The 26,349-nt window shown below is 36.9% G+C and overlaps 1 protein-coding gene across 16 annotated transcripts in view; it reads right to left on the bottom strand.

The window, feature by feature from the left end:
- Positions 1-26,349, bottom strand: part of ZNF438 (zinc finger protein 438) — a 403,052-nt gene that overhangs the window by 8,814 nt on the left and 367,889 nt on the right. For 12 of the 16 annotated variants that reach the window (XM_077896922.1, XM_077896924.1, XM_077896927.1 and 9 more), the window contains one exon: positions 19,878-19,945. The exons of 1 other annotated variant lie outside the window; for it this stretch is intronic. In XM_077896922.1, the coding sequence (XP_077753048.1) occupies positions 19,878-19,914 (37 nt within the window). In that variant the 5' untranslated portion in view covers positions 19,915-19,945. Of the gene's footprint in view, positions 1-19,877; positions 19,946-23,333; positions 23,378-26,349 lie in introns of all 16 variants that reach the window. 3 more of the 16 variants (XM_077896931.1, XM_077896925.1, XM_077896933.1) reach the window with 1 other exon arrangement.

The raw sequence follows: 26,349 nt of genomic DNA, 5'->3' as shown, positions 1-26,349 counted from the left end.
GTCATGCTGGCTTGGATCAGTCAGGAAGTACAGACAAGGGTGAGGGTGTCTATGAAGGTGGTGATGTGTCCCTTTTCCCAGAATCATTATTGATGGAACGACACAGAATGGGGTGATGCACTAGAAGAAATGTAAAAGCAGAGGAGAAAGACACAAGGCCCTAAAATAGAAGAAAAACATCCCCTAGGAATTACTTCAATATGTCCAGCAACAGGGACATCATAAAATAACCATCCAACCATCCAGTGTAATGCTATGCAACAGTAAGAAAGAAGGATGAGCTAGACCAATCTGGAATATTCTCCAAGATGTGAGATGGATAGTGTGCTATCACTTGGATTACAAAAAAATAGTGAGGTACACACACAAATATATTCCTTCTATGCACAGTATATCTCTGAAGGGAAGCAAAAGAAACTGGCACTGGTGGTGGCCTTTGGGTTGGGGGCATGTTTCCCATGAAGCATGGGACACATGCTTATTTCCCACTGAATACTCCCTCTGCCTGGCACACAGGAGGTGCTCACAAATATCCGCTGAATGAATGCAAGGAAAATTAAATTTCCCTTTTGAATCTGTTTTTAAAACGGGTACCTTTGGGGTTAGTTGTGGTGGGTATGTGTGTGCCTCTGCATAAATGAGCATGTCTAGATTACACACGGAGTGTCTTCGGTTTTCTCTTTTCCTTGTTGCCTATTTAAGGACAAGAATTGCTAACGATGAGGGAAGTAATCGAATAATCTGACAGGCCGTGCATAACTACCCCCCAAAGTTAAACACTGAGAAGTACTAGAGCTCATTACTTCCCAAGGACAATGAGAGTCCCGCAAACACTGGGCTCTTTAGGACAGAACGACGCAATTTGCAATAAAGGTCAGTTATGCTAGAATGACTACAATTTTTTTAAAGTAGTTTGAACAACAGGAGTCCTTAGAGGAAGGTGAAAATGCTGTTAACTTTTTAAAACTCTAAACTACTAGGACGGTGTGACTGCAGGAAGCCTTTCTTGGCAATGCAATTACGACAGTGGTTTGCTCCATACGCATTTACAAGGCCTCCCCAGATGGCGTGATCTAAAAACCCTCCCCTGTCACCTACTGAATTGTAGATCTCAAGGAACTGTGCACTAAATAATGAGAGGTAGAAACTTCCAGTGACATTCATAATTTCTGGAAATCCTGCAAAATTTCCCATAACACAGTTAAAGAGACTCACAGGGCTCTCGGGCACTAAACATGGACTTTATTAACTGAAAACATAAAAGGCTCACTCAGTAAAATTAATGTTGTGCAATTATACAATGTGAAACTTAATATTAGGATTTTAAATATGGGCTGTTTTTTTTTCTATGTTAAGTGTATTAAAAATAACTTTTGCAAAGTGGCATTTACAGTTGGTGAAAAATGGATGTAACTATGGATTAAAGAAGAACGGAGGTACGGAGTCCTTATTATGAGTTGGAATCTGTGCTAGGTCTTTTCATTGAACCCTCACACAAACTTTGCAAATAACTATTTTTGTTCCCTTTTCACAGGTTAAGACAAATGAGACGAGGAAATTAATTTACGTGCCAAAGTCCACACCTTGCAGATCTGTCCCATTCCGATTTGAACTAAAGACCTTCCTCTCCTTCATTCTCCCCTCCAAGGGACTAAATTATATACAAGGTTGCCGCAATTAACTACAAGGTATAATGTTATCTCTGAATTTTAAGAAGAGGGGGAAAAAGGAAACTCAAAATAGAAACGACTTGTCATATCCCAAAACTTCAATTATCATTAAATGAGACTTTCTGAAAGCCCACTCATTAGAGAGAATTCACGAAAAATTAATATTCATTTGAAGATTAAAGCAGATTTTTTTAAAAGTTGAGTTTGCTTTTACTATCCATAGGACTCCAACAAGTCCAATAAGGTTGCCAGATCATAACTGTCTGGACAAAGGACAATGTGTATCCTCCTCCTCTTCCAACACCATCAGACAACTGGTATGATGGGTGTTGGTTGCAGGGAGGGACAGCAGGGAGAAGACGGTGGGCTTGATGGTGCTAAAGTGCCAGTATGGCAGCCAGCTTGATCACACAGTCTCACAACAAGGTCTAGAAAATACTGAGTAAGAGAAAATTACAAGGGCTGGCCATTCTATAGATGACTGCAATCATCAAGTGCCTCCTTGGTTTCCACAGTGAGAACCAGGGTCTGCTCTGTTGCTCCTGAGTAAAGTTGTTCCTGCCCGTCCCTTCGATGGTTTGGGCACAGTTCCATCACCCCTTTGACTCTGGGGCCTTCTGCTGAGCATGGAATAGTGAATGGGCAGAGAGACGAGAGTCCCTGCTCTTGAAATGGGCTCCCTGGACCTAGGCTCTGAACCAAAGTGCTGCCAAAGTCTTCGCCACAAAGGGCCAGAATTTTCAGATGCTGTTTAGGTCTTAATTTTATTAAACTGAAAAACCCTATTTTAAATTTTATTTGCTGGCATCCCTATTCTCCCTCTCACTTGGCTTTCAAATAATAAATTCCAGTTGGGATTCAAACTGTTTTCCAAGATGGTCTCTGGTTAAAACAAATATGGTAAAATCTTGGAGATGTACAAGATAAAAGAAATAATTTCATGACGCGAAGGAGCTCAACTTAATTTTGTTGAAAAACCTATGAACACACTGAGCCCTTGCCTACTCGCTCCCCAAGATACCACTCAGTCTTTGCAGCCACAGTTAACAGGAATTTCCTCTGCACTGACTGCAGAGTGCACTGCAAAATGTGCTGGTGACAGGCACAAGTCTAAGGACTCGGGATGCCAAACATCATCTCTAGTCCCCTTATCTGTAGCACTAAGACCTCCGAGAATCAGTGCATCTAGGACCCAAATTTTAGGCAATCTGATACCACACAAAGGAAAGAGGCACTTCCCTAATCGAGTGTCTTATATCAGAGTCCAGTCTGGTCCCTTCCGCTTGCACACTTCCCTGCTCTGCAGAGCCATGGTCTCAGCTAACGCCTTCTCCTTCCTTCCTGTCACACTGCCAGTGAGAGTCGGCCACCCTCCCCGCACCACAGGCAGCTGAGAGCTGTCCTGCCAAACAGTGACTTGTTGCCTCTCTTAGGAAGGAAGAGGATTCCTGCTTTCTGAGCATCAGAGTTTCTTTACGTCCTAGCACACGTCAAATACTTTACATGCACCATGTCATTGAATGGCCACAAAAACCTGAGTTTGAAATTTCTGAGAGGGGTGCCTAGGTGGTGCAGTGGGTTAAGTATCTGATTCTTTTTTTTTTTTTTTAAGATTTTATTTATTTATTCATGAGAGACACACAGAGGGAGGCAGGGATGTAGGCAGAGGGAGAAGCAGGCTCCTTGCAAGGAGCCCGACCGGGGACTTGATCCTGGACCCCAAGATCATGCCCTGAGCCAAAGGCAGATGCTCAACCATTGAGCCACCTAGGCATCCCTAAGCATCCAATTCTTGATTTTAGCCCAGGTCCTGATCGCCTGGGTCATAAGATAGAGCACATCAGGCTCTGTGCTCTCAGCAAGAGTCTGCTTGGAAATTCTCTCCCTCTGCCCTTTCCACCGCTTGTACGTGCTAGCACACAGGCTCTCTCTCAAATAGCTAGTCTTAAAGAGAAACTATTATTAGGTACTTTTTATAGTTAAAGATTTCAAAGCTGGCAAAGTAATGCTGCTGGAACTCAAACCTTGGCCCAGTTGATTCCAAGGGCTCTTTCTACTTGTCCACGCTGACTGAGCTATTATGCATGGTTATGGCCACTATCATAGTCTCCAGTAAAAACATAGGGTTTGGGTTCAAACAGATGTGGTTTCAGCTTGTGGCTCTGTCTCGTAGCTTGGGAATGTCACACTCTGAGCCAAACTGTCCTTCATGAAATGGGGATAAGAATACCTTGTGCAAAGGTCACTGTCAGGACTCAATGAAAAAAGTACCCACGAAGGTGCCAGGATAGTGCCTATCACAGTGAGATGCTCAGCAGACATTAGCTTTTCACTTTCTCTTGACAAAAAGTATTCAGTTCCTGACGGTTGTTTTTGGTGGGAAGGAAAAAAGTGCACAAATCTTGAATTGCTAATCATATGGAAATAGTCCTGAATCTTAAACTAATGTTTCTTTTCTGAAAGGTAAATGAAGAAAAGAGGGAAGAAATGGCTATTATTTGTGAATAATGGTCCCAATAAAACTGTAAAGTAGTTTTTCTTTCTTGCCGCTCTGCAGCCACCTATCATGGCAGCTTGACCTTCCCCTCATCTCATCTATCTGATCACCCCCTCTACCTCCCTACCCCCAAGTTTTACATCCCAGTTGACAAAGTGCTAATCAGATGAACAATTATTGTGAATAGGAGTTAACATATGCGCATTTTAAAGAGCTGTTTTATGGGGACACTCTTCCCTGCTTTTGTTTATATTGAGTATTGAGGCTAATTGTTGTTGTTCTCCACCCTAGGCAGGCCTGTACAGGGGGAGGGGGTGAGCCAAGGTCTCAGTGGCCCTGGGAAGAAAGAGACCTAGAGCAGAACCAGGGATGCTGGCCACAGTTCTGCAGCACCATGAGAGCAATAGCCATCTGATTTTTCAGTTCAGGAGGAAAAATATGTGGACTCTCACAGAGGATAGGAACAGGTCAACCACGATTCTGAAAGCACTTTCTTAAAAAAAAAAAAAAACACACACTTTCTTGTAGATTTCAGTATTTTTGTGAGGAACTCATTAAGAAAAACATTTAAGACAGGTTGAGTTTGGAAAAGAAAAGGTGGGTACCGAAAGAGGAGCCCATGAAATTGAATAAATTAGAAGGAAGCAAGAGGAAACAAGCATTCTTTATGGAAGAATCTAAATGCAAATTACCTAAAATGTTAATGGCAATAAAAGGAAAATTAATACAACGTGGTTTGTTATAAGTTCAAGTAATTATTCTTTTTTTGGGCCACATAATTCATGTCCCAAATGAAAAGAAAATTTTAAAAGCTTTATCATTAAAATATATTTTACTAATCCCAATTTCAATGAATTTCTCCTTCATTTTAATTATCAGTTCTTCTATCAGTCCTTATTTCTGGGAGGAATTTTTTATTTCAAGTGCTTCTGATGAAAAGCAGTTGAAAACTATATGAAATCTTTAAATTTTTAATACATTTAGAAAGATAAAGTTATTAATCTTTTTGGCCAAAAAAATTATAACATGGGCAAGATTTTATTCATTATTACAAAACTCAGTTTTGTATCTTTACCCCAATCTAAGAATGACTGAGTAGCATGAAAATTTAACGAAAAGCTAATGATCTATGGAGGACACAAAGCAAGACAAATAGAAACTTTTAAAATGCTTTATTAATCCCACTCTCCCATTCTTCAGTTAATATTACTAGAATTATTAAGATGCAGTGGGGTCACATGGTTGAAATTCAGAAGACCTTGATAACTGAACTTCATGCAGGTAAAAAAGCAGCATATCACTTTGTTTGATGTCTTAGCACTCATAGCAAATATCTGTGCATATCATCTTTCCAGAAGATTCTGACATTTTCTGAGGCAGTGGTTTTTCAACACAATGAGTAAGCAAGGAAACGTCTCTGGCAAAAGAGCTTTAGTAGGCTGCATGAATGCCTTGTGACAAGAATTCTTCCACCAAGAAATTAAAAAATGGGTCCCTTCTCTTTAATCTTCTACTTTAATATCAGTTGGAAGAGTTAAGTATCTGGGATGAGTAACAAGATGACAGTTGGTGAAGAAAACCTTTTCCTTAGTGAGATAAACAGAAAGATAAGCTTTCAACATGAGAATGTGCAGTCAGTGGGAACAATGAAATGAGGACACATATAGAAGGTTTGCCTTTGGTCAAAATACCATGACTATGAAATCAACGTGGTGAAGATCACAATAGGGTTAAAAGCAAGGGACTGGAATCACAAAGATATTTTTATACTGTGATTTCAAAAGTAGGTTTACTTTATAGAATGGGCAATTTTAAGGAGTACACAAACTGCATTTTTAAAAATGAAGTAATTGTTCCATGACTTTACAGTATAGTTTTACAGATGTTTTGTTTTTACTTCTAATTTATTTTCAACTCACAGTGATTTATAACCCTTTTTGCTGCAAGTTTTTCTGTACCTCAGCTCTTATATCAAATAGTTCATGATTTGTAAGTGCAAATGCACAGGACTGTGCATACCTTTGTCATGTAGATTATTATTCCCTAAAACTCCTGCTTAGTACGTCCTGGCTGTTAATTATTTCTTAATCAGGATACACCTTGATTAATATAGAGAGACTACCTGTGATACTGACACATTGAAGAAAATAAAGAGAAAAGGAAGCACCAGGCACCCACTGATACTAAGTTAACTGCATGCGCGATGATTATCTTTGTGGAACTGACCAGATTGGTTGCATATGAGTTAACTAGCAAATACAGATTCTGAGATGCAGCTAAGGTAATCAGATGCCAACACAAGCTAGTACAGAATCCTCAGAGTTGGAAAGCTGTAGGACCACTTTGGAATCCTTTCCTTTTGAATTCTGCTTGGCTTCTCCTCCATCAACACCTTTATTGTTATTTGGATGGCAATGACAAAGTCTGGTTGAAGGAACATGTACTCTCATCTACATGTTAGAAACATGTAAGAGTTAACTCTCCATCATTCCTGAAGAGATACAGTGATTATGCAGTCCACTTGCATTCTTTTTTTTCTCAAGGTTCTGCACATTTGTATGTGTGTGTACTTAGGTTAGATGACCCCTGGTTCTGGAGCTGGCCTAATGGCTGACCATCCATGCACACTGCCAGCATATGGTGGGTTCACCCCACTGCTGTCTTCCTACAGCATCTATCTTACCTGGTCCTACACTGCTCTCCACTCCCACTGCCTGCTGCCTAGTGCTGAGAACTCCAACCACTGTGAACAATAGACATTACAAATTTAAAGTATCTAGTGTCGAACTGCAGACCTATTCCACAATCTCTTTTTATCCCTAAGAGACTCTCCTCAGTTTCTCATTGGGCCTCACTCAGGTTTCTCTCATTGCTTTTCTGAGGCACTCTCTTTCTCCTCCACCCCCAATTTATCTTTGTCTCTCTCTCTCACCAATGATTTTTGGCATTGACCTTGCAATGGATGTAATGTTTGTGTTACCCCAAAATTCATATGTTGAAATCCTAATGCCCTGGTATAATGATATTCAAAGATGGGGCCAATGGGAGAGAATTAGGTCATGAGTGAAGAACCTTTATGAATAGGATTGATGTCTTCATAAATGAGACCCCAGAACTCTCTTGCTTTCTTTCTGCCATGTGAAGATACAATGAAAAGATGTTGGTTTGCAACCCAGAAGAGGATTCTGAAGGGGAGCAGAATACATGACCCCAAAATGTCCTACTTTGGCATATGGATTATTATTTCTTAAAGATTTATTCATTTGAGAGAGAGAGAGAGAGAGAGAGTGCGAGAGAGAGCATGAGTGGTGGTGGGGGCAGTGGGAGAGGGAGAGAGAATCTCAAGTAGACTCTGTGCTGAGCATACAGCCCAATGTGGGGCTCAATCCTAGGACCCAAAGATCATGACCTGAACTGAAACCAAGATTCAGATACTTAACTGATTGTGCTACCTAGGCATCCTTGGTATGTGGCTTATTTTGAACTGAAGGCAATCAAGACCCAGAAGACTCAAGAAAAACTTTTACCTCTTCCTAACTACCTAAAAGAATTTTGCTAGGGGGCCTGGATCAGAGAGAGATATATTACCAGAGATAACTTTGATCTAAATGCCTTATCTGTATATAGCAGGGGAAACATCTAATTACCAAACACCTGCTCTTCTTATCATCCTATGAATTACCTTCCTCCCCTTTGAAGCCTCAGGCCCCTACTCCTTTCTTAGCTCAGGATGGCCTATAAATATCAATTGCCCAACTTATCCTTGATTTCATTGTCTTTGTGGGGCCTCCATTCATACATAATTAAATTTGTTTTTCTCTTGTCCTCTGTTAATATGATTATTAGGTCAGCCAAAGAACCAAAAAGGGTAGAGAAAAAATTTTTCCTCCCCAACAGCTGTCACCAGAATCTGATGAAGCTGGGACTCTGATCTTGTACTTTCAGCCTCCAGAATTGTGACAGTTTATAAGCCACTTATTCTATGAGACTTTTCTATAGCAGCCTAGAGCAACTAGGACCTTGTGCACAAAAGAGAAGTCATCAAGTAGGAACTCATGTACTGTTCCTTCTCCTTTTTTCTAAATTCTTATATGTAATTAGACAACACAAATAAACTTCCCTATTCAAAAGTGAGGGAAAAGGAGGGAGAATCACTGTTACTCTAAATATACAACTCATCTACCTCAAGTCCCAAGACAGTAAAATGTGAAAAAATGTGCAGTTTAGAATAAGGAAATGGGAGTATTTCCAACCCTATTCTGCACCCCATGCTTCTCTCCAGGCCCCTCATGCTGCCTCAGAGGTCCTTTACCATCAGTGAGCTCCCAGCCTTCTTGACCATCCTATCTAGAAGTACCTGTTCAGCCCCATATGATCACCTGCTGTTTCTTTCTCTGCTTTAACTGTCCTTCATTATAATGGTATAATATTATCTATCTCCAAGCAAGCAGGAGCTCATTTTATTCACTTCCAGGACCTCAGTCCCCAGATTCTGGTACACAGCCATCACACAATATGTTATTCACTAATGAGTGAACTATTAACTCTCAACCATACTGTCTTGCTTTCTCCTTTGCTTTTGTTGAACACAAAAATATAAAACCAAAAACACCAATAAAGAGTATTTGGGCTTTATCTCCTCTTCAAGCTACTTTCCTACCTCCTTTCTTTTCTTGAGAAAATTTAATAGTAGTTAGTATATATGGTCCCTGTCTCTACTCATCAACTTGTATTCATCCCTCAGTCCCCTACCCCCTTAAATTCCATTGTGGAATACTAAAATGTCCTACTTTCAGGAGTCAGATTGGGTGCTTAATCTATTATATCTTATTTAATCCTCCACCAACTCTTAATATTAACATCTCCAGTCTATGGACACGGAAACTGAATATTTCCTGTAAGGGCACAAGGCTGGTGAGAATTAGATTTGAACCCAGGTCTGTCTAGCACCAAAGCTGTTCCCCTGATATTCCAACACACTGAACTTATTACTTATTAAGATGTTTTGCAATTTATCTAGTCATATGTCAGTCTCCCCCAGTGGCTAATGAGTGCCACATAATCCATCTCTATGTTGAGAAAATAAAGATCTTTTTGACTACCCTTTTCCAATCACAGTGTAACTATCAGGAGAGAGAGTGAGCTTTCTTTTTCTAATAGGAATCCATAGCATGGATGCTGGAGGGGCAGTTAATACACAGAGTGATTCCCTTCACAGTATCCTGGGCACTAAAAGCTAGGCTCTTGCAAAGGTGGCCTTCTTTTACAGTTTCCAGTGGGAAAATCAGGCTCACACCCAAAGTAACCTTTTAAAAGCAACAATTACACAATATATTTAATGACACATCTAAGTACTGACTTAAAGTACTTTTTTATGATGTGCAAAAATGAAGAAAAAAATCATTACAAACGTCTTTTATAGTGTAGAAATAATATAGATTTTCTAATCCCATACCACCGGCTTTTGAAATGGAAGTCACTGAGGAACACTGGGAGCAAAAAAGTCTAAAAATGTTGAAAGAATTTCTGAATTCCTCCTGTGGAAAGCCCTGCCCCTTTAATAAGCTTGATCAAACATCAGTGCTGTGGCCTATGGATCTGGGGGCTTTTCCCTTTTTTGGTGGTGTTGGGGGAGAAGGAGTTCCTCAGGGAAAAGCAAACAAATTACATATAAGAAGGAGAGCAGAGGGCTGGCTTTGGTTCTTCCTTTTGCTACTGGAACTAGTCTGAGCAAGATAATAATCCTTATTGATCTTTAGCTGCTTCCTTTAACAAGAATGGATGAGAGTGGAGCATCAGTACTCAAAATGTGGTCTGCAAACCCTGGGAAGGGTCCCAACACCCTCCTCTCATACTAATAACAAGATGCCATTTGCCTTTTCCAGTGTGTTGACCTTTGCATATGTTGCACTGATGGGACAAAAGGAAGCATTGGGTCAAAGTGCTCTGGCACCTTAGCCTGAGTTCAGGCAATGACAGCAAACTGTCCACACAGCCATATTCTTAACACACTCTCTCAGTACAACACAGCAGAAGCAGCACACAATTTTAGTGTTATAAAAACCATGGTCCTTACATGCCATTTTAAAATTCTGTGTGATGAAATGGTTCATAGCATAGAACCTTCTGCTGCATACTGAAGGATGACCTGAGGGAAAGCACGTGTGCCACTGAGTTGTGAAGCTGATCTAGTGCCTTTTGTCATGGAATACCACTTTTACTTGAAAGAACATCTGACAGACACATGTTGAAAGAGCATGGTCAAACGTGGGTATTTGGCAGATATTTTCCCAAAAGTGGATGAACAAAGCTTGTCACTACAAGAAAAAAAAAAACAAAAAAACAAACAAAAAAAAACTGATGGTAACCACTGCCAGTGATAAAAAAAAAAAAAAAAAAAAAGTACTCTTAAAAGGGGCAGTTAGAATTTTGGAAAACATGAATCCATCACTGGAAATCTGAAACTTCCAAATACTTAATGATTTTTGGGGTGGGACTGGTCACATGAACAAAGAGGATCTTTAAAATACTGGCTAAAATGATGTATAGAAGATCCACAAACTCAGTGAACTTCCCCCTCCCCCCAAAATAACCCATACCTGATGTTACATGGATGGTTAAAAGACTAACTCAAATGTAAGCCAGATCAAAAAGTAGCAGAATATAAGAAGCATCTTGACCTAAGTTTCAAATTTCTCATCACAACTGAACTTTAAGAAGTTACCTGACTCATTTAAAGTCCGTTACAGTTATTGGACACATTTTGGCATTGTATCAAGAAAAATAAGCATAATTATCTGAAAAGGCTATTAATATACTCTCTCTCTTTCCAGCTAATGTAAAACTAGATCTTCTACAAACACTTCAACATAAATGACATATCACAACATACTGAATATAAGACCAGATATAAGACTCCAACATTTTTAATGAAGCTAGACTTTCAACACATTTGAAAAAAACCAAAGTCTATGCCAGTCTTCTAATTGTTTCTAATTACATAAAATAGGTTATTTATATTCAGCTGTAATGAGCTTGTTATTGTTATTTTAAAATGAATTCACAAGTACATACATATTTTCAGTTTATAATCTCAAAAGTGATAAATGCCACTGGATATAATGGACATAAACATGTTCTCTAGAGTCCTCAAATTTTTATAAAAGTTTGAGAACTGCTGAACTAAATAAAATCTAATGTCCCAGCTCTTTTGAGATTCTATGATTTTTTGTTCTGTGGGTGAATGAGAACATAAGACAAAATCTGGAAATGTCTTGCTTTTGGTTGATAAGTTTTTGTTCCCTTCACTATTGTTTCCTGTGAGAATATAATATGGCAGGTCCATGGGACACAGTTTTGAAAATAAGGCATTTAAAGGTAATTTATCCTAATAAAAATATCAATTATAACTAAAATATCAGTAATTGGAAATGTTAGAATGAAGATTAAATAATAAAATGCTAGACAAAAATCTTATAAAGATGTAATGCTGCAAAAATTTATTTTACTTAGTTTGAATTTATATTCATGGAATAGCTAATAAATTATATTTAAATTAATGATATTTGTATTTTGCATCAGTGAGGGTGACAAAACATGAGAGACAACTAACTCAGGGAAATGAACAAGGGGTAGTGGAAGGGGAGGTGGGCAGATGGTTGGGGTGACTGGGTGATGGGCACTGAGGGGGGGCACTTGGTGGGATGAGCACTGGGTGTTATGCAATATGCTGGCAAATTGAATTCCAATAAAAATATTTTTTTAAAATGATATTTGTATTTTCCCCTAGTTTTAGGAAATGTTATCACAAGATTTTCTTGGTAGTATATAATCTTTTAAAAAATAAAACACTGTTTTAAAGAACTTGTAACAAAATGCATTCAAAATCATTTTATTAAAACTAATTAAGTTTTGTTTCTAGCATAAGTTGGATGTTGGAATTTCTGTAAATATCTTTATAATTTTGGTGCCAATTAATCTACAGAGGGACAGTATGTTTATTTCATTAAAGCTTTACAAGACTTATGCATTTCTATTCTTATTAGTATTAGACTTTTACAAACATGAAACACCTAACCTATATTTCTGGCTTGCAAAGCATACTAAATACCTCTGTCAAACTTCTTTGCTTTTATCCCAGCTCAACTCATCATACTAACCATCTGCATAAATAAAGATGTAAGCACCTGCTATATGGCAAATGGTCTCAGGGGCAGATGTTTCCATCCTTGTGTTCATGTCACTGGGGCTGGATACATTATTTGAACAGATGTACACAATCTGAAAGTGTTGTGTCCCTCAGTGAAATGTCTCCAACTGCTTTCTATCAAAGAACATAAATGCTATTTGCACCTGCATTTACGTTAATAATATAAAGGCAGCGGGGGGTTCTGACAAAGTGGAATGTGATGCTATGAAATATATTTGCATGGTTAACTGGAGCTTCTGACTCTGCTGCCAAATGGCCACATTGACACTGATACATGCCCAAGCAGACTATGATTAGTAGCCTGCTTTTTAAGCAGTGGAAATATGGTTATTTCAAACAACAAAAATACTCATAATCTGAATTTACCAATAAGAATATTTTAAACTCTAGTGTTTTATCTCAAAATAGGAAAGTAACTTCCAATATTAGGTCTACCTGATAAACTTTAGGCCACTCAGGTTATTTCCATTTTGTTCTATGAGGAAATTCCTATAGGTATGTGTGTGTTTTCCATTTGTACTTCTGTCAACAGCATAACATACTAATAATCCATAGTGGTATTTTGCAGAGGTGATTACACTGGAAAGTTCCAATTTCCAACATTAAGTAAGTTAACCAAAACCAGGTTGAAAATGTCAATTTGTACTTGGTCTGAGAAATAAAATGGTACCAAAAGCCCAAGAACAGCATTTACACCACTAGTTAAGATAAAAATGTTTCCATATGAATGTCACATATTTAGAAACATAATATTTTGGTAATACATAGGGAATGTTCTCCCTCCCTCTCCCAATTATGAGGTCACAAAGCCATGTTAACCACTAAACACAAAGCGTCAGATTATAGTGGTTCTCCAGCTACTGTGCATTAAATGTGAGTGCTGAAGAGCTAAGGAATTTGTAATAATAATTATATTCATAGATTTACTGAGCTAAGAACTTGCAGTCTTTTTCAAATAATGTATTTATTACTATATTTTTAAAGGTTTTTCTTTTGAGATTTTATTTATTTATACATGAGGCACAAAGAGAGAAAGAAGCAGAGACATAGGCAGAGGGAGAAGCAGTCTCCATACATAGAGAGAGCCTGATATGGGACTCAATCCCAGGCCTCCAGGATCATACCCTGAGCCAAAGGCAGCTCAACCACTGACCCACCCAAGCATCCCTTTAAAGGTTTTTTTTTTTTTTTTTTAAGATTTTGTTTATTTGAGAGAGTGTGAGAGCACAAGTTGTGGAGAGGGATGGGGGAGAAGGAGAAGTAGAACCCATTGAGCAGGGAGATGATATGGGGCTTGATCCCAGGACCCTGAGGTCATGACTGAGCTGCAGGCACTTAACTGAGCTTAACATTGATAATATCAACTTTATACAAAATTATTGTATCTGAGTTAAATGTTACCCAAAGTAACTTATTTTGCAAATTATTCTGAAATGCACATTGTGCTTTAAAAGAATTTACAAGGTACATTTATATATAGTTGATCCTCATTGTTTACAGATTCAAATCCTTCTGCTTGCTAAAATTTATTTGCAGTCCCCAAATCCCATACTGATGACACTTGCATGGTCATCTGTGGACTCGTACAAGCAAAGAACCTGTGTCAACTCATGTACACATTCTCAGCAGTGGTTGATGCTCTGCCTTCTTTCAGCTCTTCTATCGTCACTTTTGTGTTCTATGTAGTGTCACATTTTTCTTATTTTTTTCCTTTTTGGTTGGCGATTTCACTGTTTAAAATATCCCTCAAGCATAGGGCTGCTGTGCTATCCAGTGTTCCTAAGCGTGAAAACACTGATGTGCTCTGTAGAAAAAATATATGTGTCAGATAAGCTCTGTTTAGGCATGAGTTATATAATGTTGTGTCTGGGAGTTCAAGGTTAAGGACTCCACATAAAACTAGATTCTGGGGATTCCTGGGTGGCTCAGAAGTTTGGCGCCTGCCTTCAGCCCAGGGTGTGATCCTGGAGTCCCAGGATCAAGTCCCACATCGGGCTCCTTGAGGTGAGCCTGCTTCTCCCCCTGCCTATGTCTCTACCCCTCTCTCTCTGTGTCTCTCATGAATAAATAAGTAAAATCTTAAAAAAAGAAAACAAAACCCTAGATTCTATATTGACAGTTAATGAAAATGTTGTGTTTGACTAGAAGCTCACAGGAACCTAATGCTGTGGAGCCACGGTTCTGTATTATCTAATTTAGTGTTTGTGGTGACTTTAGAGAATGTGACTATTGTGAATGATGAGGATTGACTGTATCTTACCTCATTTGGCTCTTCCAGAGCAAGTATTATTACCCCCATTTTAGAGATGAAGGGGCTGAGGCTCACTGATTGAGCCAAGACACAGAGCCTAAAAAGAAGGGTGGAAGGATAAATAGAGCTCAACCCTTCAGCTTTTAGTTTCATGTTCTTTCCCCAGACTGAGAGGGAAGAAAGAGAGACGGAAGAGGAGGAGAAGAGAAAACAGGACAGGAGCTTAAGAAGTAGCTTTAATACCATGTTGGGAAAAGTCAAACTGTAGTTAGATAATAGGATAATACACCATTTTTAGGTTAAATTCTCATAAAAAGCGAACCATTCTGATAGGCAGCACACCTTTACTGAAACTGAGCTGTAATAGGAGAGCTTAGTTTGGGTTTCCTTCTCTCCCCCTGTGCTTTGCTCATGGCCTCTCCAAAGGCCATAAGTATTTGTTAAGTGAACATGCAGACTTGGGAACTCCACCTGGGTGTTTCGTCAAGAAGCACAGATTAAAATGTTTTCACAGCATCTAAGTCATATGAGTTTTTTTGAAGTTTGAGTCTAAAGCATTTTCAACAAAATTTAATGTATATATGAGAAGGCACTACATGCCGAACTGCTTTAAAGCTTGCCAGAGACACACACAAGAAATCATCAAGAAGTTTATAAGGAACCTGATACTAGAAGCCTAAAAATAAGATTATTTTTCCAAACTTAAAAAAAAAAAATGAATTTTCACTACTTTCCCCAAATGTTCCCTGAGTTCTAACATGCTATATTTGCCAATATCAAAATGTTTACATCAGTATGTAAGTATATATTTTTAAGTCTTTATATTTTTAGGCCATACTGTAATTATTTTAAAAGTATTTTATTAAATCAGAAAATCCAGTTTTTTTTTCCAGATCCAAATCTGAATTCCCGTGATACACAGTAATGGCCATGACCACACAGTTAAACACTGTCCAGGTTTTGGAAGTGAGTCGGGGTTGACAGTGCATATTCAGCTCCTTGCAGTAGTTCCAAAGGGGGTCATTAAAAAACCCTCTTGCCTCAAAGCAGCTGCTGTGTTCTCACCCCCATTTATTATTACTCTCACTGACTAAAAATAGTGCTCACAATTTTAAAACTATCTTTGAACAATCTAAATATGACAGAGCTGAGAAAAAACATTAGAAGACTCATGGAAGTAGACCTTTCTACCTGCGACACACTTGCCTCATCAATGGCAAAGCTGAACTGTGAAGCTGGTAGAGGATGAAGAATTTCCAACGACTCCAGTAAAACAGACCCTCCCTGGGCTTACATGAAGACTCTTTCCTGCCTAGTGGATAGCAGGACGTGTTTTAACCAACTACGTGGAGACCGACAATTCATCCTGCCCTCTCCAAGATGCAAACTTCAATCCTTCATTGGCTGGCATCACCACAGTGAACTATCTAGCACACGGACAACATAAACTGTCCCTGTCAGAGACCTATTTGGCAGAGCCACTCATTTGTATGTTTCCTTATCTGGCAAGTAAGCAGATTCATGGGCATTTTCAATCACTGTGGTAGTTCTGTTTGTCCTTCAACAAATTTAAAGTAGAAACTACAACAACTGTAGTTGGCCTTATCCTGTGGTTTTCATGCCTTTTTTTTCCCTTCAAAACATGGTTTATTACTTGCTACAATTTGCTATTTTCCAACACAAAATACTTGCCCTTATATTTCTATTATCTTATCATTTGAAAATATCAATCAAAAGAACAGAAAGTTATGGGAAAACCATAAGTCCTATCCCCAAATCCTGAATGCATGAGAAGATAGAAAATGGTAATGAAGCAAGTCTAACGAACTTTTGGAGGTGCTATAAGTAATACTTCAATGCAGAGAGAAATAATGATGACACTAAATTACAATGGAAATCTTTCAATATATTATAAATTATCATTACAGTGATACGGTGATATTAAATTTCTTTATAAAAATTAGAAAACATTTAAATAAAAGGCATTAGAATTTATAATTAATTTCCTCCAGTTCTTTCTCAGCATTAAACTCATATCCCTTGACCTCTAAATTCCACTAGGTTGTTTTCTACAGGTGTTAATGTCCTGAACAAATGTCATCTCCTCTGCTGTATTTCCTGGCCAAAACATCAGCCTCAAAACTTCTGACCTAACCAACTGTCCAGGTTCACCCAGGTTCGCAAAGGACATCATACTCTCTTCAAAGAGAGCATTTGTCATGTGTTAATTACATACAATGTCTGCTCTTCTAACAGGATTTTATATGTTGTGAAAGCACCAGCTGTGTCTGACTTATCTCTGGATTCCTCAGATCTTTGAATCCTGACATGATTCCTGGTTAACTATCATACAGGTGATCATTAAATCTGCTTCCACTACAGAAATTTTATTAGGAGACAGTATGTGGTATGCTGGATTTTCTTAAGCCCCACAACTCTGCTGGTAATATCTTACCTGAATTTCATACAGTAATATGTAAAATATATGTGCATGTGTGTTTACAGGTCTGAAATTTATAAGTATTGTAATTTATAGATAGCCATCAATGATGTGTTAAATAAATTACTTAGCATTTAATTAACAAGTGACATGTGCCCAGCACACTTCACATGTCACATAACTGATTATATTTGATGACAGAAATATAAATTAATGTTTGATCAGAGAAGGAAAAGGGGAATAATCTAAAAATAGAACCAGAAGTATTCTTTATAGATTTATAGTGTGACATAGGGGACAAATAGTGAGTATTGGATATTGATAGATCTGGGTTCAAATCTTAGCTCAGTCACTTCCCTGACTGGTGATCTTGGTAAAAGTAACCAATCTCCCTGAAACTTTCAAATAAAGATTGTATCTAACTTACGTGAGGATTAAGTACAACAAAGAAATCTAAAGATGTGGTTAAAGTGACGGGAGGCACTTGATTAATTGAGCTTTTAGTTATGTCATCTTTTTCTCTGTTAAATTCTGGGTTTGAGGCTTAAGCATCTTTGGTCTCAGAAAAGACTGACGAAGTATTTACTAGAGCTACTGAACTCCTTGCTAGGCTTGAAGGCATCTTATTTTCCCACCAAGCCCACAGAGGTAACTAAGATTATGCAATAGCTGGAGAAGTAGACCTGAAAACAAAACAAGGCTTGATGAGAAAGTAGGCAGAAGGTGTGAGAGATGACATGAATGACTTCCCTCTATCAGCCAGAAACCAAGCAGCTCATTGCGTAGTTACATAGATTTACCAACTTTTAGAGATGGAAAAGAATATCTAGTAATCCTGGCTTTACTAAATCAATGCTTACAGACAAAATAAGTAGTCTGAAGTTCCACAGCTGGTTGGCAGTAGATGTAGGAAAGGAGGCCAGCTTTCCTGCTCTTCCTTCTTTTTTTTTTTTTTTAAATTATTTATTTATTTATGATAATCACACACACAGAGAGAGAGGCAGAGATACAGGCAGAGAGAGAAGCAGGCTCCATGCACCGGGAGCCTGACGTGGGATTCGATCCCGGGTCTCCAGGATCGCGCCCTGGGCCAACGGCAGGCGCCAAACCGCTGCACCACCCAGGGATCCCTTACTGCTCTTCCTTCTAAGCAGTCATACCTCTAACTCAGATGAAGAAGGTGATACCAGGTAGGACACTAAGTTTCCAAACCCTTGATCAGCTACCTACTACTGCAGAAATCTTCCAAAGGCTATGCCAGAAGACAACTCATAGAAAATGCATAGTTTTTTTTTTTTTTTTTTTAAACATTTTTATTTATTTATGACAGTCACACAGAGAGAGAGAGGCAGGGACATAGGCAGAGGGAGAAGCAGGCTCCACGCACCGAGAGCCCGACATGGGATTCGATCCCGGGTCTCCAGGATCGCGCCCTGGACCAAAGGCAGGCGCCAAACCGCTGCGCCACCCAGGGATCCCCGAAAATGCATAGTTTTATTTCTAGTTAGTGTTGCTCTCCTCTCTCTCATCCCATGTCCTTTCTTGCCCTCGTGTCCAGGGCTGGATCTTGCCTGAGTCTCAAGGACTTTTACTCTCCTTTGGCCAAATGTCCAGACCAAAACTAAGCTAGAGTCTCTTCTGTGTTTCTTCCCCTTGGATCCCCTTGGATCATGCTTGGCCTTTTCAGGCCAGTAGGCACCTGAAGCAGGAGGCAGCCATGCTCATCTCATTATATCAGCCTCCTCAGATGGAGCCCAGATATTAAAAACAACCATTAGGAGCATACCCACTGTCATCTTATAGTGCCTAATACACAAGTAGGAAGGAGCTGGGTGATTTACATGTATTATCTCCTTCCATCTCCACATGACCTGTAAAGTAGTACTTACTAAGTTCATTTTATAGATTTATAGATGAGAAAGATGGATCGAGTGATGTGTCTTAAGACATGCAATTCAGTGCTAGAATTAAATGTCAAACATAGACTCCAGTTACGATGCTGCCTTTTGTTTTGGTTATGGGTTCTTTGTAGCAAATTCCTTCCATTCATTAAAAGTTACATCTTCTGTGAAGGAAGCCCAATTTGGCATCATTAAAACATTATTTTCCTCACATACATAGCAAAACTTCTGCGTAGAACAGAGTATGTAGGGGTAGGTGAAAGATTTGAATTCTTCCTAAGGGTTAGAGTTTGCCCTTGACAGTGAAGGAAATTTAATTATTCTGTATTCAGAAAGACTTTATTTCCACCTATATATTACTTTTCTAAAACCTCCAGGAATTCCTGTTAAAAAAACATGATTTTCTTTATAAATCACGTGGGGCTGCAGAATGGCTTTTTTTATGTTTCTTTTTAAAATGGGAAGAAACAAGTCAAAGAAATGTATTGTGAATATCCCCTATCTCTACAGCATGTGTATGAATATATATATATATATATATATATATATATATATATATATATAGTCCTTTCACTAAAACATGTTGTTCTGCTTCACCAAAGCCAGTACTTGATAATTGCATTTCACATCAACTGGTGCCAACTAACTGCCAGCGAATGGGCTGGATTCTCTGAGTTTTGTGTGGGATGAGATGGCCCTGCTCTCGAGGAGTTCTCTATCAAGGATACATGTCCTTATATACACTTCAGTAATTTATCAAAGGAAATTAACTTTCTGATATAATTAGAATTTTGTTCTTAGTTCCAGGAAATAAATTACCTGTGGTCAGAGGACAGTGGCACTGAATATGTCAATTTCCACTATTTATAACATGCACATTACCATTTTCCTCAGCATGGTTTATCTTACCTTGATCTTTTGGTGGTACTGATAAAGAATTCTGCATTATGATGTATTTGACTTGAATAGCAACTTCTCTAAAAAGAACCAAGCACAAATAATAATTAGAAAACAATTCAATGCCTTGTTAATACATATGGAAAATGTATATTACAGGCTCTTTAAAAATTTTTCCTATTTATAATTATCTGAGTAATAAGAAATAGACTGCACTATTATTAGGAAACAAATGTTTTTATTTCCTTCTCATTTTTATAGAGACACGGTTTTACTGAGTGTAGTGGTATGGGCCTGGAGGGGGAAGTGATGATAGAATGAGAGAGGGACTATATCTGCATCTCTACCCAGAGTGGCAAAGAAAAGAAAAAAGCAAAATTAAGATTCCCTAAAAATGCCCTGCCAGATAATTATGTTTCATATACTCTATTTAAGAAGAAATAATGAAAATGTTTAACAATAGAGGTAAAGGTAGTATAATTGCAGTGTACTCACTTGATGAAATATAACTAAGTCATTATGATACAGTTATAAAGATTATGCAGCAAGATGGAAAATAAATTAAATGAACATGGTAAATGACACACACTCTAGGGTAACAACTATCTAAAAAACAAAGGTATTGCAAAATGCATGACAGGAAATATGTTAAGATGTGTGCTGGCAGTGTGTTTGCTGAAGCATTTCAGGTGTTTTCACTTCCAATTTAGCTATTTTCCAAATTGTTTATAATAAAATATATATTAAAAATATTTGAATATAAAAATATGGCAGTTAAAGACTGAAAAACATATAGGTAAATATTTTATATGCCATCAAATACACAAGTGTTTCAAGCATGACACCAAAGACAGACACCATTAAGGTAAAGACAGATGAATCTATTTAAAATTTTAAATGTTTTTCAATAGAAAATTAGCCAAAATTAACAGGCATGACTTCTGCTACAGCCAAGATGGAGAAACAGAGACCAGATTTGTCCTCATGCCTGAATCAATAAAAAATATAGACAAAATATGTGAAATAATATTTCAAAACATTGGACATCAAATCACAAGACTTTTCTTGGGAGACAGGAAACAAATGAGATGAGCCGTATGACAATTTTGTAGGAAGGGAGAACCCTGGTGGAGACACCCAGAGTAACGGAGAAGACAGAACTGTAGAAAGAGAAAGAGAGAGCAACGAAGAGGGTCTCTATCAAGTATTTGCATGTGTACTGATCAGCACATGCAAGTGAAGAAACTATGTGAGGTCAAGGGAAAATCCACGCTGCTCAACACTCACGGAGGGGCAGGAGTAGCACCTCCTCCTACCAGCCAGATTGAAGCAAATCCTCGTTCATTGGACATCCAGTAAAGGACAAAGAAGGATCTTGCCTCAGTAGGGAAAAAAAATCAAGCCCTACACCAAGCATTTTTGGTTTCATATGACAAATTGTAAAGCAAGACTGAAAAGAGCAAACTAATTCCAAGTGTCTTAACTGTACATTTAGAACAGATCTGCAAAAATATCCATCACCCAGAAAATAAAATTCATAATATCTGACATCTATTTAAAAATTATCAAGCATATGAAGAAACAGGAAAACATGAGCCATAATAAAATAATCAAAACTGACTCTGAACTGACACACGTTAGAATTAGCAGTCATGAATATTAAGCTCTAACACTGATTAAGTAATGACTGTATTTCATATGTTCAAAAAGTTAAATATATAGGAAAGATATAAAAAAGACCCACATGATATTTCCAGAGATGAAAACTGTAATATATAAAATGAAAATACATTGGATAGGATTAACAGCATATTACCCATGTCAAAAGAAAATGTTAGCAAACTTGAAGACATAGTAATTAGAGATTTTCCAAAATGAAACTCAGGAAGCAGAGAATAATAAAAAAAAAGAAAAGAAGAAATGATTGGTGAGCTACAGGACAACTTCAAGCAGCCTAATATGCAAATTATTGGAGAGGAGAAAGATGGAAAGACAAAAAAAAATCATTTTAGAAAGAATGGCAGACTTTTTTCCAAATTTGAGTAAAGCTATAAACATAGACCCCAAAAGCTCAAAATTACCTGAGGCATAAGAAAACATGAAAACTACACCAAAGCATATTATGACCAAATTGCTCAAAACTAGTGAAAAAAAAATGTAAAGGCATTCCAAAAATACATTACATATAGAGGATTTCTCATTGGAAACAATGCAAGTGAGAAGACAGTGGAGCAGCATCTTTAAAATACTGAAAGAAAAACCTGTAATCTAGAATTCTATGTTTAGAGACAGTATCTTAAAAAATAAAGGAGAAATGAAGGTATTTTATAAATACAAAAGCTGAAAGAATACATTACAAGTCCACTCACACTATAAAAATGCTAAACAATGTCTTTTAGGCAGGAACATTAGAATACTAGAAATGGGAATTGTATAGTAAGCATACAATGCTTTTCTTTTTAATATTTAAATCTTCTAAAAAGGCAACTATTTGAATAAAAATAATTAAGAATGTAATGTGGGGTTTATAATGATAACAATAGGACAAAAGTTGAGAGAAGAATAATAGAAGTATACATTTGTAAAGTTCTTATACTATCAGTGAAGTGGTATAATATGACTGGGAGGTAGATTATAATAAATTAAACATGTATATTATACATCTCAAAGCAAAACTAAAATCACAAAACAAAGAATTTTAGCTAAAAAACCAACAATTAAAAAATGGAATCATAAAAATACTCAGTTTTCCAAGGGAAAATAGGAGAGAATAAAACAGATGGGACAAATAGAAATAAAACAGTAAGATGATAGATTAAAATCTAATCATATCAATATCATATTAAATGCAAGTGATCTAAATATTCCAGTAAAAGATAGAGTTTGTATTAAAAAAGCAGGACCCAAACTTTATGTTGCTTATAAGAAAGGCACTTCAAATACAAAGATACAAACTGGTTATAAGTAAAAAGAATGGAAAAAGATCTATCACATTAGCATGAGACAAAAGAAAAATAGAGTAGCAATACTAGTATCAGAAAAAGATTATAAAGCAATGACTATTATACCAGGCAAAAAGAAGGTCGCTTCATAATTATAAAATGTCAACTCATCAAAAAGATATACTAATCTCAAATGTTTATGTTCCAAATAATTGAACTTCTAAAGAAAGATCTAATAGAACTGCATGGAAAAACAGATAATAATTCATAATCAATACTCAATAAGAGACAGAGAATCACTAAAGGTATTAAAGGTTAACTTGACTTAATCGACATTTATAAAGCATTCCACCCAACACCACAGAATATACACTGTTTTCAAGTGCACATGAAATATTTATCAAGACAGAACATATTCTGGGCCATAAAACAAGTTTCAATAAACTTAAGAGGACTCAAGTCATATAATGTATGTTCTCTGACCCCAGTGGAATTAAAGTAGAAAACAAAAAAACAGAAACATTACCTGAAAAATCTTCAAATATTTGTTGTCACACAATTATAACTAACCTATGGGTTCAAAGAAGAAATCAAAATGAAAATTAAAAATATTTTTGAACTGAATGAGATACAAACAACATATCAAAAAACAGGACACAGAGAGAAATTTAGAGTACTAAGCATCTCCTTTAGTAAAGAAAGTAGGTCTCAAGTCAACGACCTCAATTTCTACCTTAAAAACCAAAAAAAGCAAATTTAACCCAAAGTAAGCAGAAGAAAAGAAATAGGTGACTGGAGAGTAAATGAGTGAAATAACAACAGAAAAATAGATAAAAATAAATTAAATAAAAAATAGATTCTTTGAGAATATCAATAAATTTGATAAACTAATCAGACACATATGATCGATATCAGGAATGAGAGAGATGACCTCACTACAGATGCTAACTCCTATTAAAAAGATAATAGGGATAATTACAAACAACATTTTGGCCATAAAAATCTGATAATTTAAATTAAATCAACAATTTTCCTGAAAGACACAAACTACCAAAGCTCACTCAAGAAGTGACCCTATATTTTCAAAGAAATTGAATTTCTAGTTGAAAAGCTTCTCTTGAAGAAAACTCCAGTCCACAAGATTGGTTTGGTGAAATCTACTGAATGTTTAAAGAAGAAACAATACCAATTATGTAAAAAATCTAGAAAAATGAAAAGGAGAGAATTCTAACAATCTAATTCTATGAGGCCAATATTATACAGATATTATACAATATTAAAACCAGACAAAAAGCCAATAGAAGGAAAAACCTTCAGACTGACAATTCCTCATAACATAAATGCAAATATTACAAACAAAATTTTAGACCAAAAAACACTAGAAAAAGAAAACCACAGGCCAATATCCCTGATGAACACAGATGCAATAATCCTAACGAAATACTAGCAAATTGAATTCAACAACACATGAAAAAGATTATTCACCATGATCACTTAAGACGTAATCCAGGGATACAAGGGTGGTTCAATATTTGCAAGCCAATCAGTATGATACTGCACATTAACAGGAAAAAGAATAAAAACCACATTATCATCTCAATAGAAGCAGGAAAATCATTTGACAAAATACTACAAACATTCATGATAAAAACCCTCCACAAAGTGGATAAGATGGAACATTACCTCAACATAATAAAGGGCATATATGAAAAACCTACAACTAACATCATACGCAATGGGGAGAGACTGAGAGCTTTTCCCTAAGATCAGCAGCAAGACAAGGATGTCCACTTTCACCACTTTTATTCAACATAGTACTGGAAGTCCTAGCTGCAGCTATTAGATAAGAAAAAGAAATAGCAGGCATCCAAATTGGTAAGGAAGAAGTAAAACTTTACTATTTGCAGATGACATGATACTATATATAGAAAACTCTGAAGACTCCACCCCCCCCAAAAAAGATTCCACTATTAAAACTGATAAATTCAGTAAAGTCACAGGATACAAAATTAATGTACAGAAATCTGTTGCATGTCTGTATACTAATAATGAAATACCAGAAAAAGGAATTAAGAAAATACTCCATTTACAATTGCATTAAAAAGAACCAAATACCTAGGAATTAATTTAACCAAGGAGTTGAAAGATCTCTATTGTGAAGGCTACAAAACACTGATGAGGGCAGCCCTGGTGGCTTGGCAGTTTAGTGCTGCCTTCAGCCCAGGGTGTAATCCTGGAGACCCGGGATCGAGTCCCACATCGGGCTCCCAGCATGGAGCCTGCTTCTCTCTCTCTCTCTCTCTCTCTCTCTGTCTCTCTCTCTCTGTGTCTCTAGTAAATAAATAAAAAATCTTAAAAAAAAAAAAACCCTGATGAAAGATAATAAAAGACAACACCAACAAATGAGAAGATAGTCCATGCTTATGAAACTAGAAGAATTAATATTACTAAACTGTTCATAGTACCAAAGCAATTACAGATTCAGTGCAATCCCTATCAAAATATCAACAGCATTTTTTCACAGAATTAGACAAAATAATACTGAAATATGCATGGAACCACAGAAGACCCCAAATAGTCAAAGCCATCTTGAGAAACAAGAAGAAAGTTGGAGGTATCACAATTCCAGATTTCAAACCATACTATAAAGCTATGGTAATCAAGACAGTATGGCACAAAAACAGACACACAGATCAATAGAGAGCCCAGAAATAAACCCATGATTACAGGGTCAATCAATCATGACAGAGGAGGCAAGAATATACAATGGGAAAAGACTGTTTCTTCAATAAATAATGTTGGAAAAACTGGACCACTACATGCAAAAAAGAAACTGGATCACTTTCTAACACCATACCATACAAAAAAAAAAAAAAAAAAAATTCCTCAAAATACATTAAAGACCTAAATGTGAAATCAGAAAACTCCTAGAAGAAAACAGGTAGTAATGTCTTTGACATGAGCCTTGGCAACATTTTTTCCCTCAGGCAAGGGAAACAAAAGCAAAAATAAACTATTGGGATTACACCAAAATTTTGCTTTTTGCATAGCAAGAGAAACAAAACAAGGCAATCTACTAAGTAGGAGATATTTACATGGAGACTCTTTGAGGGGTATTTTTACAATAGGCATCCTGAGCCTTAAAGTTCTGCATTCCTTCTGATTCAGACCTTTCTTCCACTTCAGAAGGTTATCATAATAATGTGCAAAGCCATCCATCTTCATGATCTTCATCTTTATTACCTTTTTAAAATTTTTCAGGGTGCCATTTAAAATACACACAAAATGTAAAACCCCTAAGTAAATTAGGACATATTTTTACAATAAAGCTATTACAAATAATGTTTCTTAAAATATTTAAAATATAAAAAAAGCTTATCATACATGTATGAAAGGGGCTGGTTACAGAGAGGTAGTAGGTTCAATACCCTCTCCCCTATATGCATGAGAAAAACTACCAAATATTAAAAGGGACTATTTCTTCTTTTTTTTAAAGATTTATTTATTATTTTTAAAGATTTTATTTATTTATTCATGACAGA

This window comes from Canis aureus, chromosome 5 (assembly GCF_053574225.1).
Source record: "Canis aureus isolate CA01 chromosome 5, VMU_Caureus_v.1.0, whole genome shotgun sequence".
NCBI classification, from domain to species: domain Eukaryota; kingdom Metazoa; phylum Chordata; class Mammalia; order Carnivora; family Canidae; genus Canis; species Canis aureus.
This window is presented reverse-complemented; position numbering and strand designations above follow the sequence as displayed.